The 14378-nt window shown below is 41.2% G+C and overlaps 2 protein-coding genes across 2 annotated transcripts; one reads left to right on the plus strand and one right to left on the minus strand.

Annotated features, from left to right (window-relative positions):
• The first annotated feature begins 6771 nt into the window (after positions 1 to 6771).
• Positions 6772 to 10034, plus strand: LOC115330120. Its single transcript, XM_042292168.1, has 2 exons — positions 6772 to 7969; positions 10029 to 10034. Exons 1-2 carry the CDS (start codon positions 6794 to 6796, stop codon positions 10032 to 10034), a joined length of 1182 nt encoding a protein of 393 aa, XP_042148102.1. The 5' UTR covers positions 6772 to 6793.
• Positions 10035 to 10074: 40 nt separating this feature from the next.
• On the minus strand, positions 10075 to 11565 carry LOC121836701. The gene has a single exon (XM_042291691.1). It carries the CDS (start codon positions 11563 to 11565, stop codon positions 10075 to 10077), a length of 1491 nt encoding a protein of 496 aa, XP_042147625.1.
• Positions 11566 to 14378: the final 2813 nt, after the last annotated feature.

Consider the following 14378-nt stretch of genomic DNA (forward strand, 5'->3'; position numbering starts at 1 on the left):
TCGAAAAAAAAAAAGCAAATTTTATTTTTGTCATTTCATAAAAAAAGGCGTGTGCCCGGGGGGGGGGGGGGGGGGGGGGGGGGGGGGGTCCCGTGAAATTGTAACGGTTACAAGTAATTTTATTACTTCAAAAAATAATCAGATTACCCTTGTGATTACTGCCTAATAAAAGTAATCAACTGATTACAAAATTACTCCAAAAAGTAATCGATTACATGTAATTTTATTACTTGTAATGCGTACGGTACAAGTCTGGAGTATACTAACGTGCCTCAGTGTTTATATTATGATGTTTTCTAACCAGGCCGCCTGCATACTTTCGCTTCTTAGAAATCGCTGTATCCGTATCCCGGAATACCTTTTCTCGTAGGGATATCCGTTTCATAAAAGACAAATTTATGTATCTCAGTATCTGTATTTTGCTCTTAAAATACGCGCATCTCACTACCTTTATTGCCGAATACTTTATGGAGTATCTCTGCCAGAGTGTGGAACCGAAATTTGTATCAGTTGGGTTCGGGTTCGGGTTCACAAACTTCAGTTCCGATTCAGCTCTGGAAAACAAATATAACGGTTCAAACCGGTTCGATCCGGTTTGAACAGCTAAAGTTTAAATATGCTTTCCGCGTTTTCTTTTTTGTGCAAAGCAGGTAGTTTTTTTTTTTTTTATTGTTTGCACAATTTACTTTAATTTCTAAGTAGGAAAAAACAAGACAAAAATTGCGTTATTTTACTTACACTCTAAAAAATGCCTGTGCGTCTACTTACCTGCAAAACACTCAAAGAGCCAATCTCTGCGATCTAGGAAATCAGCTCAGCAAATAATGAGGCGGGACATTCGTTTAGACTTAAAAATGCAGTCTGCGCTGTGTCATTAAGCAATGCAATGCGTCATGTTTGCATTGCGTAATGCCAAAGCGCAGACTGCATTTTTATGTCTAAATAGATGTCCCGCCTCATCATTCGCTGAGCTGATTTCGTAGATCGCAAAGATTGGCTCTTTGAGTGTTTTGCGAGTAAGTAGACGCGCAGGCATTTCTTAGAGTGTAGACGCTGCAGTAAAAAAAAAATAGATTAAAATATAAAACGCCGTGTGTATACAACCGAATTTTCAGTTGTTTACCCCAGTCGCATGGGTTAGCTGAATCGATTGTCACAAAGTGCTTATTCACCTAGAATGTCAGTGATTGCTACAACTTGTCACAGTCTTAAGAGTTCAATCATGCGTTATGCTTTTAACATAAAGTATTCATTGCGGTACATAATATTATATATTATACACCTCATTGGCATATTTATATCGTGAAATATATTTCAAGAACAATATGTTTTACGATATAAACGCAAACTATCATTATTGGACTTTATAAATGTAATGAAAGTTTCGGAACAAATCCTTTCAGTCTACCTCACATAAACAAATTAAAAAAAAAAAAAAAACGTCAACGGAAATTACAATTTTTGTTTTCCTAACAGTCATTGTTTACATTCAGCACCGCAATGCCTCGTGCAAAAAGGAGTGATTAAAATTGCTTATTCTAGTACATATACGTGCCTTCGCGTTCAGTTCGAAAATGGCCTGAAACAGCGCGTAACCAAGTAAACATTTCCTGCTACACGGCTATATTGGTCTAGCCTGGCTGAGGTAGAGCTCTGCTTTTGAAAATATAGTAGTCAATTCGCTTTACGAACCGGCAATACTCTTGCTAATTGATTTTTTTTTTGCATATATATAACAAAGCAGTGTACTCTGCCCAACATAGCCCCATCTATAGTGGCTTTCTGCCGGTCTGAGTGTGTGGCCACGAGATCGGTATAGTTCCACCACGCGCCCCTGTGTAATTTGTTTTCGTCCAGCCCACAGACAAAAGGGCATCGGTGGCCGAGTGTGTTAGCGCATCTCAGCTCGGAGCGCGTGGAGCGAAAGCTCTCGCTGCAGAACTCAGGGATCCTGGGTTCCATTCCCGCCCCTGGCCATTTCGATCTGTATGGGCGCCACTCCGTCATGCAGTCGTGTATCACGACTGCGTGGGGCGCGTTAAAGACCCCAGGCTAGCGGTTGTACTGCACTGGCTAAATTGCTCATCTATACAGCTGAAACCCCAGACACCTATTGAGGCTGACTAACTTACGGCTGTGTAAACATACACACAACAAAATAATTATTATTTGCTCGCAGACACATACAATTGAGGTCCATCAAATAAAAAAAGCCGTAACAGGTGTCTATGTTTGAAAAGTCATTTATGTGTCAGAAAAACACATTTAATTAAATCAGCTCCCAAAAAAAATTTTTAAACAAATATTTAAGACTGCAAATCACTGGTATACGTGCCTATCCTGACTATCCAGATAAAACGCCAGTGAAGATTTGCAGATAATCTTTCAGTAATTCGACTGAAGAGGTCATTTACGATTTATATATTGAATATGTTTACTGGTTCATCCTTGAATTTGTCAAATTTTCTGTCAGTAATTAAATACATTTTTATCATGATCAAAATTGGACTTTACGAGGTTTACATCACGGTTTGAGACCGACACGGAAGGACGCTTTTTGAAAATATGCCAGATGTTGAGCCGGCCTGCGGTAACCTGCTTCTTTGTTCACTGTTTGGCGTTGTGAAACATCGGGCCACCGAGTACGTAAAAACAAACCACGTGCTTAGATGATTAATATAAAGGCAAATACACAAAATCTATAATTCTTGGAAAGAATCCGATACACTATGCTTTACTACAAGAAAGACAGAGATGCGATGATATTTTAGTATAGATCGCACTTGGACATCAGCATGAGCTAGAAACTTGGCGAAATACTGCCTCGAGATATTAATGTCATATTCGGTTTTTCGTGCACGCGTATCTGGGCCAGGGTGGAGAATAAAAATCACAATGATTTAAATCCTGATTTAAATCAAAGCAGTTTTATTTATTTATTTATTTACAGAATACCTACATCGCCTCGTGGGCATTATCGTAGGGGGGGGGGGGGATCACGAAATAACAAATAACAGTGATTTTCACAAACAAGAAAAAAATACATCATTGTCTGAGATACTGACCAGCTCCTGTTGCAGCAGGTTCCAGTCTTTGATTGTTTGAACAAAAAAAGAACTACCAAAATTGTTTGTTTTATAACAGTACTCAAAAACCTTTTCAGAGTTATCGAACCGCGCTGACATGTAACTTGGTTTATACAAATACTCATTTCTATCAATGCCAGTTTCATTATAATAAATCCGATGAAAAAACTTCAACCTTAACTTATACCTTCTAGTGTTTAATGATTCCCATCCCAGCATGGCTTTTATTTCAGAGATACTTGCATAAGGGTTATAGTTATTGCTGACAAATCGTGCCGCTTGATTCTGTACCTTTTCTAATTTTTCGATAAGATACTCTTGGTATGGGTCCCAAATGATGCATGCATAGTCGAGTATCGACCTAACATGCAAAATATAAAGAGTTTCTTTCACCTCTGTTGAAGCGCCCTTAAAATTCCTCCGGATAAAATATAACATTTTGCTTGCCTTTGCTATTGTATAGTCAATATGATTGTGCCATTTAAGTGATTGGGTGAAATTAACTCCTAAGTATTTACAGTCGCTTACTCTGCGGATTATTGCATTTTTAATGGTATAGCTGGCGGGAGACCTTGATACATTTTTTGTGAAGCTGAGATAATTACATTTTCCAATATTTAAACTCATTTTCCACTTATCACACCAGTGTTCTATTTTATCTAGGTCGCTTTGCAATATTTCTATGTCCATTGTTGAATATATTTGTCTATAAACAACGCAATCGTCCGCAAACAACTTAATCGGCGATTGAATGTCAGTTACAATATCATTAATATAAATTAAGAACAATAATGGTCCCAAGACACTGACTGCCTTGGGGTACTCCTGAACTCACAGTTATAGGTAATGACTTGCTACCATTTAAAACCACGCACTGCTCTCGGCCACTTAAGTAATTTTTTATCCACTTTTGAATATTGTTAGTTATATTTAAAGATGCTAATTTCTTCAGTAGTAGGTGGTGTGGTACAGTATCAAAGGCTTTACGAAAATCAAGGAAAATTGCATCTACATTAGTATTGCTGTCAAGTGATTTTGAAATGTAATGTTGAAATTCTGCCAGTTGTGTGTTACATGAACACCCTCTGAGAAAGCCATGCTGGGAAGGGGCAAGAAATTTACAGGATTCCAGGTAATCAAAAACTTCACTATATATAATATGTTCCAACAATTTGCAACTAATTGACGTCAAAGATATAGGCCTATAATTTTCTACAAGTTTTTTATCCCCCGACTTGAAAACAGGAATAACATTTGCTACCTTCCAATCGTGTGGAACTGCCCCAGTTTCAAGGGAAATCTTAAACATGAGACATAAATACTGGGCTATAATATCTCGACACTTACAAAGAACAATCGATGGTAATCCATCAGGTCCGGTTGCCTTTGAGGTATTCATTTCACGCAAGAGGCAAGTAATACCGTTAACATCAATTTCAATATCTGCCATTGTGTTACCAGAAATAACAGATACTGGGGATTCATCGCTGGTTGTTTCTTGAGAAAATACCGATTTGAAGTAAGAATTAAAACATTCTGCCTTCTCAGCATCACTCTTGATTATTGTATTGTTAACATTTAAGTATGGGATAGAAATATCATCTTTTCTACTTGTTTTAACGTAATTCCAGAACACTTTGGGATTTCGCTTAAGATCATCGTTTAGCCGGGAGAAAAATAACTTCTTTGCTTTTCTTATAGATAACTTTAATGTGTAATTAATTTCCTTTAGCCTTTGCAGGTTTATTGGACAGCCATCTCTGGAAACCCTTCTATATGCACACCGCGCTCTTCTTACGAGTTTACGAATTTCAATATTAAACCATGGTTTTTGTTTTCGTTTTTGTCGAATAATCCTCGATGGTACAAAAGTGTCGATTAAGTTTGTTATTTTATTACGAAAGATGCTCCACAGATCTTCTAGACAGTGCGATTCTGCTAAGCATAAAAAGGTTGAAAAATAGCTGTCCAATTCAGTGCCGATGGCGTCAAAGTTTCCTCTCTCATACATGAATACCTTGCGTGGAAGTTGTGCCCTCTCGGGTGCTCCACATACATTTAGCGTTGCAACAACCACACTATGGTCACTTATTCCAGGATACACCCCGACCTGAGCTACAATATTAGGGTCATTACATAAGACCAAGTCTAGAATGGCGTTCAACCTCGTCGGCTGCTGCACATATTGATTGAAGCCGAAAGTGCCCAATACCTCTGTAAACACAGTGTTAACGCGTGATTTAACAATACATTCTGTTGTTCCAGTAGACCAGTTAAAATCTGGCAGATTAAAATCACCTCCTAGAAAAACACTGTCAGGAATCATTGATAACATGTCACAGAGCAAACATGTCACAGAGCAAACAAATGGCAGCGAGACGAATATGCCACTGAGTTTCTTCTGTCTCACCCTACAGATCGCTGTCTTCGGAACGGTCTGGTCATCCCCGGCTTCCGTATGCCGCGTCACCGCGGATTTGTTGCCGCACGGGTTCGCCAGTTCCCGCTTTCTGGTTCCTGAACCCCCGTCATCGTGTGATGATTCGACACCTTTTGACGACCGGCCTGCACTTCATCTAGCAACACTGGATTGGACCCTCTACGGAAGCACCGCAGCGACACCTACTTCCGCTACAGATGCCATAAAGCCATCGACGCAGTCTCTTCTCTTCAGTGGGCTTGGTGGCAGCGAGACGAATATGCCACTGAGTTTCTTCTGTCTCACCCTACAGGTAGAGTTTGTTTCTTTGCCAGACGGTTTTAAGTCCGATGATCGCTTTCTTTTGCTGCTACCGGGCCCACTGGTTGGCATTTGTTCTGATATATTGTCATGGTTTAGGATATGTTCATCTATCCTGTTGTGTAGTGGCGATATTGAATCTAACCCTGGCCCCGAGACGCTAGCTCTCCTTCAGCAATTACTAACTGGCCAAACACAAATTGCTGCGGACGTTACTTCTATCAAAAACAGACAAGAGGCTCTGGATGCTAAGTTTGCCGCCTACGAATCTCGACTTGTTGCAATCGAAGCTGGCTCGTCCCAGATATCTGATATCGCCCGACGGTTGCAGTGTCTAGAAAGAAAGAGTGCCGCTCTCGAAACAGCTGTCTGTCAACTTACAGATAAGAATGATGATTTGGAAAACCGTTCTCGCAGAAACAACTTGGTCGTGTATGGTCTAGAAGAGCCTGTTAATGAAACCCCTGCATCACTACTGGATAGTGTAACTGAACTGTTGACCAGAAAACTGTCTGTGACTTGCGATGCCATAGAACGCTGTCATCGTATTGGTATCCCCGCACAAGGTAAAATACGACCTATAATTTTTAAATTGATGGACTTCCGTGACAAAATGCGGATACTCAAAAATGTTTCTAAACTTAAAGGCACACGGATATTTATTAACGAGGATTTTTCACCTCGTATTAGAGACATTCGAAAACAACTCTGGCTTAGTACTGCCGAATTCCGAAGAAATGGCGCAAAGGTCCGTCTACGTTACGACTACGCTCTTGTTGACAACGACCGATACTCGTGGGATTCAACAAATAGAACGCTGATAAAAGTTCCTCCTCCGGTTCTTGCCACCGGATCGAACTGACAGTTACCGAATAAACCATTGTCTGTATTAAACATTAATGCTCGGAGCCTTGTCCCTAAATTTACAGAGTTCTCGTGCATTGCAGCTTCTTATTCACCGCACGTGATGTGTGTTACGGAAACCTGGTTACACGATGGCATTCTTGATTGCGAATTTACACCTCCTAATTACAACGTGGTACGATGCGATAGGTCTTCTAGAGGTGGTGGTGTCGCGCTTTTTTTTAAATCTGGTATTAGCTTTTCGGTTCTTCCCTGTTTACCTAACACAGAGTCTTTATGGTGTAAGGTGCAGCTTGATAAGTTCGTTCTTGTTATCGGAGCGGTTTATCGCGCTCCTAGTTCGGGCCTGCAAACGATCTTTGATATATATGACTACATTCACAAATACAATCTGGCGAATTTCAAGCTTATCTTGCTGGGCGATTTTAATGCACCCGATATAAACTGGGAAACGCTAGTGGTTGGCTGTCGCGACAGGGCCATTTGTGATGCTCTAGTAGATATAGCTGTGTCATTCGACCTAGATCAGGTTGTCAAAACGTGCACCAGAGATAATTCTGTTCTTGATCTTGTTTTTCTAACCCATAGTATCGCAAACCTAGGTTATGACTGCGAGGTGGTCGAGGGAATTTCTGATCACAAAGCTGTCCTTGTCAGCCTTAACATTCGTGTCAAGCGTTCGAACCCTGAATTCGTCACGTTCCTTGATTTCAACAGAGCTGACGATGTGTCAATTATTGATGAACTTAGTTTTTATTTTGATGATTTTTGTGCCATAAGTCTAGACGCTGATGTCAATACGTTGCTTAGATATTTCAACTCCCTTATAGAAAAATGCATCAACAAATTTGTACCTGTTACTAGAAAGAAAAAGAACCCTGCGCACCCCTGGATTACGAGAGAGGTGCTGCAGTTGATGCGGCAAACGAAGAGGAGACGTCGTTCAACGAAAGATAACACAGAATCAGTTGTTCATACCTCGTTTGAATATCTGAAAACAACCTTGAAAGAAAAGATGTTAACAGCTAAAACCAAATATTTTAATGTAACTTTGTCTGAATTTATGAAATCAAATCCTGCCAAATTTTGGAGATCTATTATTCCAAGATGTAGTGTATCACAGAGTTTTACTATTGAAGGTGAATCTGTAAGTGAGCCGACAAAGATAGCGAACTGTTTCAATGATTATTTTAAATCTGTATTCAGTCGTGACAACGGCAATGATTCAGAGTTTTTCTTTGAAGGTATATACCCAGCTTTATCTGATTTAGAGATTATGGTGTCCTCAATCTACTAATGAAACTTGACTGTAAGAAAAGCCCTGGCTGGCCCTGATGGAATTCCAAATTCTTTTCTTCGCCGTTATTCACTTTGGAGTTCAAAATACCTATCTGTCATTTTCAAAAAATCTATTTCTACTGCAACAGTGCCTCAGTCATGGAAGTCGGCTAAAATTATCCCCTTGTTCAAGTCAGGCAACAAACAGGTGGTCACAAACTACAGACCCATTTCGCTCACATCGTCTTCATGCAAACTTTTGGAACATATTGTCTATAAACAGATATCTGAGTACCTCGAGACTAATTTTATTCTTTGCCCTCAACAGCATGGTTTTCGTCGTGGTTACTCCACCTCAACCCAACTTCTTGAATTCACTCACGACATAGCTTTAGCTTTAGATAAAAGAGTACAACTTGATGCCATCTTTGTAGATTATTCTAAGGCTTTTGATAAGGTACCACATCATAAGCTTCTTCAGAAATTACAAGCGATATTAAATAATACGTCATTAGTTAATTGGATCGAAGATTACCTAAAAAATAGATCACAGTTTGTTTCATACAGGGATGTTCATTCTAGCAATGTCTCAGTTAGTTCCGGTGTCCCACAGGGATCAGTTTTAGGTCCTCTTTTGTTTTTACTTTATATTAATGACGTTGCAAATGGTCTTCAAGTTAAAATTCGCCTCTATGCAGATGATTGCGTTTTGTACAACGAAATCAACTCGGTAGATGACCATGCCTTACTAAATGACTCTCTTGAACAGTTTTTGAATTGGAGTAAAAAGTGGCAGATGGAAATTAATTTTGAGAAATCTGTAGTTATGTCATTTACTAATAAGAAGGAACCGTCTGTTTTTAGCTATGGTACTCGTAATATAATTCTGCGTCAAGTTCACGAATACAAGTATTTGGGTATTTTTTTCACGCCTAGTCTCAAATGGGATAAGCACATCAGTTCTATTTGTTCTCGTGCTCTGCAAAGGCTAGGATACGTCAAGAGAACTTTAAAATCTTCAACTAGGGAAGTTAAAATAACGGCGTACAAGACCTTGATTAGACCTATCTTAGAGTACGGTTGTGTGGTGTGGGATCCCTATCTAAAAGGTGATATAAAGCAGATTGACGCAATACAATCAAAGGCAGCTAGATTTATTTGTAATAGATATGACCGCAATTTTTCTCCTACATCTGCCATGACTGACATAGGACTTACGCCTCTTGATTCTAGACGCGCTGTAGAACGGCTCAAGCTCCTGCATAAAATAGTGAATAATAACTGTACACTTAATCGAGAAAAATATGTTAGTTTTGTTACTGAATCACGCACTAGAAGCTTCCATCCATTAAATCTTGTACCATACAGAGCCCACCTTAACTGTTTTAAATATTCTTTTTTTCCTAGAACGATAGAAAACTGGAATAACATAAATGGATCCATTCGTTGTCTCGATTTTGATAACTTTGTGTTAGAAATACAGTAGGTGTTCTGGTATGGTGCCTGGAATCTGTACTTGAAGTGTATGTGATTGTTTTTGTAATCTTTTGATATTGCATTTTTCAAGGTTTTCTAAGTTTTGTTTGTAGGGTGTGTACATCTTTAATCGATTGTCTTTTTGAATGTATATGTATGTTTTCTCTCCACTCCTGCGATGACCTCATCGAGGTCGCAGTATTTTGAAATAAATAATAATAAATAAATTGAAGTTTCACTGTTATCAGGGGGGCGGTAGAAGGTCCCGAACACGAGAGCAGTTCCCCTTGGGAAAAAGACCCGACACCAGACAGACTCGGTAGCATTTTCGAAAACCAGTTCATGACTAGTCCATCTATTAGAAATTAGTAGAAAAACTCCCCCACCGTGCCGATGTCTGTCTTTGCGATAAACTGTAAAACCCGCCGGAAATACCTCAGCGTCACTAACAGTATCATCTAACCAAGACTCCGTCCCCATAACAACTTCAGGTTTAAGGGTCTCCAACAAAAGTGCAAACTCGTCTACTTTATTTTTGATGCTACGGCAATTTACCAATAGTACTGAAGGCGCCTGTTTTGTAGCTGTAGCCTCATGATTGCTTGGGCCATCTTTAGGCTTTCCGACCCGTCATTCGTGTTCTCTTGGTTGGCCAGGCGCCCGATATAAAACAGGTTGTCTCGTTTCGCTGTCCCAGATAAACGTCTGTCCATTGATAACCAGTTTATCATGGTTTAAATGAACCTTGTTCTCTCTGTTCTGCCTTTTCTCCTTCGCATAATTCCAAAGTTGACGCCTCTTTTCTTGGACTGCAAGACTAAAATCCTCGGAGACACTGAATGAAGTATTCTTGAATTTAAAAGCACTTCGCAACACAGACTCTTTGACCTTCCAACCCGGGAAGTTGACTACAATTGGTCTGTTTTTCCCATCTTTGTGTTTCCCCAATCGGTGGGCTCTTTCAATTAAAACATCTAGCGATAACACGTCTTTGCAGATTTTTGTGATCAGCCTTTCCGATTCTTCCCACGTTTCACTGCGAGAGTTGTCGGGAACTCCCAAAAATACCAAATTTGTCCTCCTGCTTCTGTTTTCAAGATCATCTAATTTTGCTTCTAATTTCCTGCCACTTCCTTCAATCTGCAAAACACGTTTTTCAATATCATTAGTTTTCAAGCTTATGGTATCAAGCTTCCTCTCAAGATCAGCTTGTTTTGCCTCAATACCAGCTAACTTTCCCAAAACAGTCATTTGACCAGATTGCAATTCCAACAAAATGGTCTCAATTTTCCCAAGCTGTTCAATCTGTGCCTTAGTCATGGGACCGGGGTTTAGCTCCACGTCACCCGACAAAAGCAACAAGGTCTCAAAAAACGAAAACGATAGTTCACAGCACAAAGACATCAATGTAGCAATCACCCAAGAGCCAGCAAAATGCATGTATCTACAAAGCACACGTTTGTCGATTGGGCACGACACTCTGAGAAGCATTACATTGCTCGTTCGGCAACATTTTGAATGATTTAAATAACTAACCTGGTACATGGAGCAGCGTGAGTATGGGCCGAAAAGAGTGTCGTGCCCCAGCGGCTGAAGGCGAAGTAGCTCCCTTTTATGGCAACGGTGCAGCGGATCCGGAAACGTCCCTCGATGCCTGGCCATCTGTCGGTCTTCAAGATGACACAGAAACTTCTCTGGAAAATCCGGTGGCTCGAGGGGACGATGAGTTGACGAAAAGAAGGTCGTCGCTGGCCATGACTCGTAGATTGGGGCTGCCGCTGTCCCGACGGAATTCGCCGTGACAGTGAGAATCCAAATCAGCACCTGGTACATGGAGCAGCGTGAGTATGGGCCGAAAAGGGTGTCGTGCCCCAGCGGCTGAAGGCGAAGTAGCTCCCTTTTATGGCAACGGTGCAGCGGATCCGGAAACGTCCCTCGATGCCTGGCCATCTGTCGGTCTTCAAGATGACACAGAAACTTCTCTGGAAAATCCGGTGGCTCGAGGGGACGATGAGTTGACGAAAAGAAGGTCGTCGCTGGCCATGACTCGTAGATTGGGGCTGCCGCTGTCCCGACGGAATTCGCCGTGACAGCGAGAATCCAAATCAGCACCTGGTACATGGAGCAGCGTGAGTATGGGCCGAAAAGAGTGTCGTGCCCCCAACTATGAATATTTAAATCAAGCATTTCCCGCTAAGATAATCCCTAAAATTGTTATTGTTTACCGTGTGTCCCTCATCCAATGCTTTTTATGTGCGTTTGTTTAGTACTGAAATCAAATAATCATCAAGTGAGAAAGACTGAAGTCAGACTGAACATGAACAAAAAGCAGTTTTCTTCAAAGCAAATCAGATGAATGAGCTTTCTTCCTACCTTCTATTTCCTTCGTATGTTACGTGATGTCCCTTTTCTAAACAAACCAGAACTCGAAAGAAATGAAGACTCCTAGAAAAGCAATGTCTTATTGTAAGCGAATCAAAACGCAAAAAAAAAAAAGCTTCATAGTTATTAAAAAAAAATCAAGCTGTTTTTGTTGTAGTATGGTGGGGTTTACATCAGTAATAAGTCGTTAGTTAATCTGTACCTTAAATTTACAGTTAGTTTTTTTCTTCTGCATTGTTACCGGTGGCTGATCAATCAATCTGCCATGGTTAAAAATGCAGGTTATAATAAAAAAGTAACGATTTTACAGTTAGTTATTTAAATCAAATCAATCTGATTTAAATCAAATAAATCTGATTTGATGGACATTTTTATGAAATCACGATATTTTTCTATTTTCACTGTAAAGCTCTGTGCATCATCTGTCATGCCCGGTAGCAATTTGTCATACTCCGTTCGCCCTAAAGCTGACAGTACGGTGGAGGCTACATCCTCATTGGACCAGTTATCCTTCTATCTCTCGCCACGTGATCACGGTCCCGCCTATACCCACGCGCAGAAAAACCATCGCGAGACTGCTCCATACTATACTTCGTTTCAGCTTCGGTCCGAGCGCGGCCGATGTTATGAGCCGAAGGGCCAATCAAACAGCGCAAAAAGCGCACCGTCATGGCGTGCTCTCTGCGCTTGATAGGACTAGCCGGCGGAGGAGCACGCACAGAGACACGGCGAATATCGGCTAGCCCTATCAACTGCAGAGAGCACGCCATGACGTTGTGCCTCTTTCGCTGTTTGATTGGCCCTTTGGCTCATAACGTCGGCCGCGCTCGGACCGAAGCTGAAACGAAGTATAGGGTGCCTTAATGACCTTCTGTTTAGAGTGATGCCACCCTTTGTAGTACCCGATGCCGACAGCACGCGCTCACGGGGGAAATACAAAGGAATCGACGAAAACAAAATGTCGCCATAGCACAGTCAGCACCACAGACGCGTGCAGGGACACGCTCTTTCACGCGCTTCTGAACAAAAAATGAATGTAAAAGTAGGAACAAAATGGCCAGATGTCTCCACCCTAAGCAAAGCGCACATGAAGGCATCCTACTCCATACTCGACTCTGTTTCACCTTATGATGTACCGCAGGCAAGGCTACAAGCGCGAGCTCCTTGCTTTAGGGCACGTCTCGACGGAACAAGCTCTCGTGCCCTAAGGGCTGCTGCCAACACTATGAGCTCGTGCTTCTAGCCTTCTCTGCGGTACAACATAAGGTGAAACGGAGTATAGACAACGTTACAGTTTGGACGGTTAATGGCGTAGGTTTTTCTTGTACTGCAAATAATGCACTTTACCAGAAAGGAACTGGTTCCATAAGTGGCTTGAACGTGACGTCATCTCATCACGCTGACAGTCATGCTCAAGGCCGCCACAAGGGCAGCTGATCTGACGTCAGTGCGAGCCAGTAAAACATCTTGATTCATGTTTTTTTTTTAATACATGAAATTTAATATCTATTCTTGCTCGGTGCGGCGTCATGAGAACGACACGGGCGTGTGACACCACAAAAACTCGCTTTCTGGCAGGGGTGCTTATGCAAGCAAAATAGTTTCCGGTACCACGCTCTCTAATATGTGTCGTAGATACGTCGCCGAAGAACCTTTACAACACAGTATGCTTTAAAAACTACTCTTCCCCTTTTTCTCTAGCCCTCCATTTTTCTATTGGACAATCATTTTGAACCCTTATTTTGCACCCAAAGGCTGGGAAGTTTAAACAAAATACGGAGGTGGTCGAAGCTGGTCGGAACACCTCCTGTGAGAGTCAGAGCGGTTGCTAACGTCTTTCTGATCGGGTTAGCTTCTCAGACTCAAAATTGTTTTTTTTTTATGCCCCCCCCCCCCCCCACCTCCCATCCCTCCCTCCCCCGTACACGCTGCGTAACGTTGGGCCTGGTTAATAAGTCACACTTGGTGCTTTTAAAGCTTCTTCCCTCAAAACTAACTCTATCTCTAGCAATTAAAAAAAAAAAAAAAAACATACTTGCGCGGGTATTTCAGTGCTAGGTATACAGTGTTCAGCAAACTTATCTGTAACATGTGAAAAGTGTCTTATCTCGAGGGTGCGCTATCCTGGCATAAGCAGAAGAACTCCTCATGTCTGGGGTTCCGTGCTTTCGTATACAAACCGGAAAGAACTCGAAACACTCGCCAGTAAAATTTCCGTGAATTGCAAGGTCACGACGGCAAAATAAAAAGCACAAGAGGTGGTGTTTTACAAATAACTTTTTTTTTTTATAAGAGCACAGTGTCAGTGGTCTAGAGAGGGACCACTTCAGTTTCCTTTGAAATCTCGGACTGCTGAAAAAGGGGAGGGCAGTGTTTTTATAACTGTGAAAGCTAGGAACCCGTACATTTCAATGGAGACGGAGTGCAGCTGAAGCTTCCATGTTCCCCAGCGACTATACGTCCAGGAGTTTAGTTATCTTAAAGAATCGATAGTTATTTGCTATTTTTGTCTCTTGGGATAGATGGTATTGCTAATGGCAATGGCACCAATG

This window comes from Ixodes scapularis, unplaced genomic scaffold (assembly GCF_016920785.2).
Source record: "Ixodes scapularis isolate PalLabHiFi unplaced genomic scaffold, ASM1692078v2 PGA_scaffold2__306_contigs__length_199485367, whole genome shotgun sequence".
NCBI lineage: Eukaryota > Metazoa > Arthropoda > Arachnida > Ixodida > Ixodidae > Ixodes > Ixodes scapularis.

Bases quoted from the DNA above. Each gene is read 5' to 3' on its own strand.
- LOC115330120 (XM_042292168.1), top strand. From the start codon at position 6,794: ATGTGTGTTACGGAAACCTGGTTACACGATGGCATTCTTGATTGCGAA.
- LOC121836701 (XM_042291691.1), bottom strand. From the start codon at position 11,565: ATGTACCAGGTGCTGATTTGGATTCTCGCTGTCACGGCGAATTCCGTC.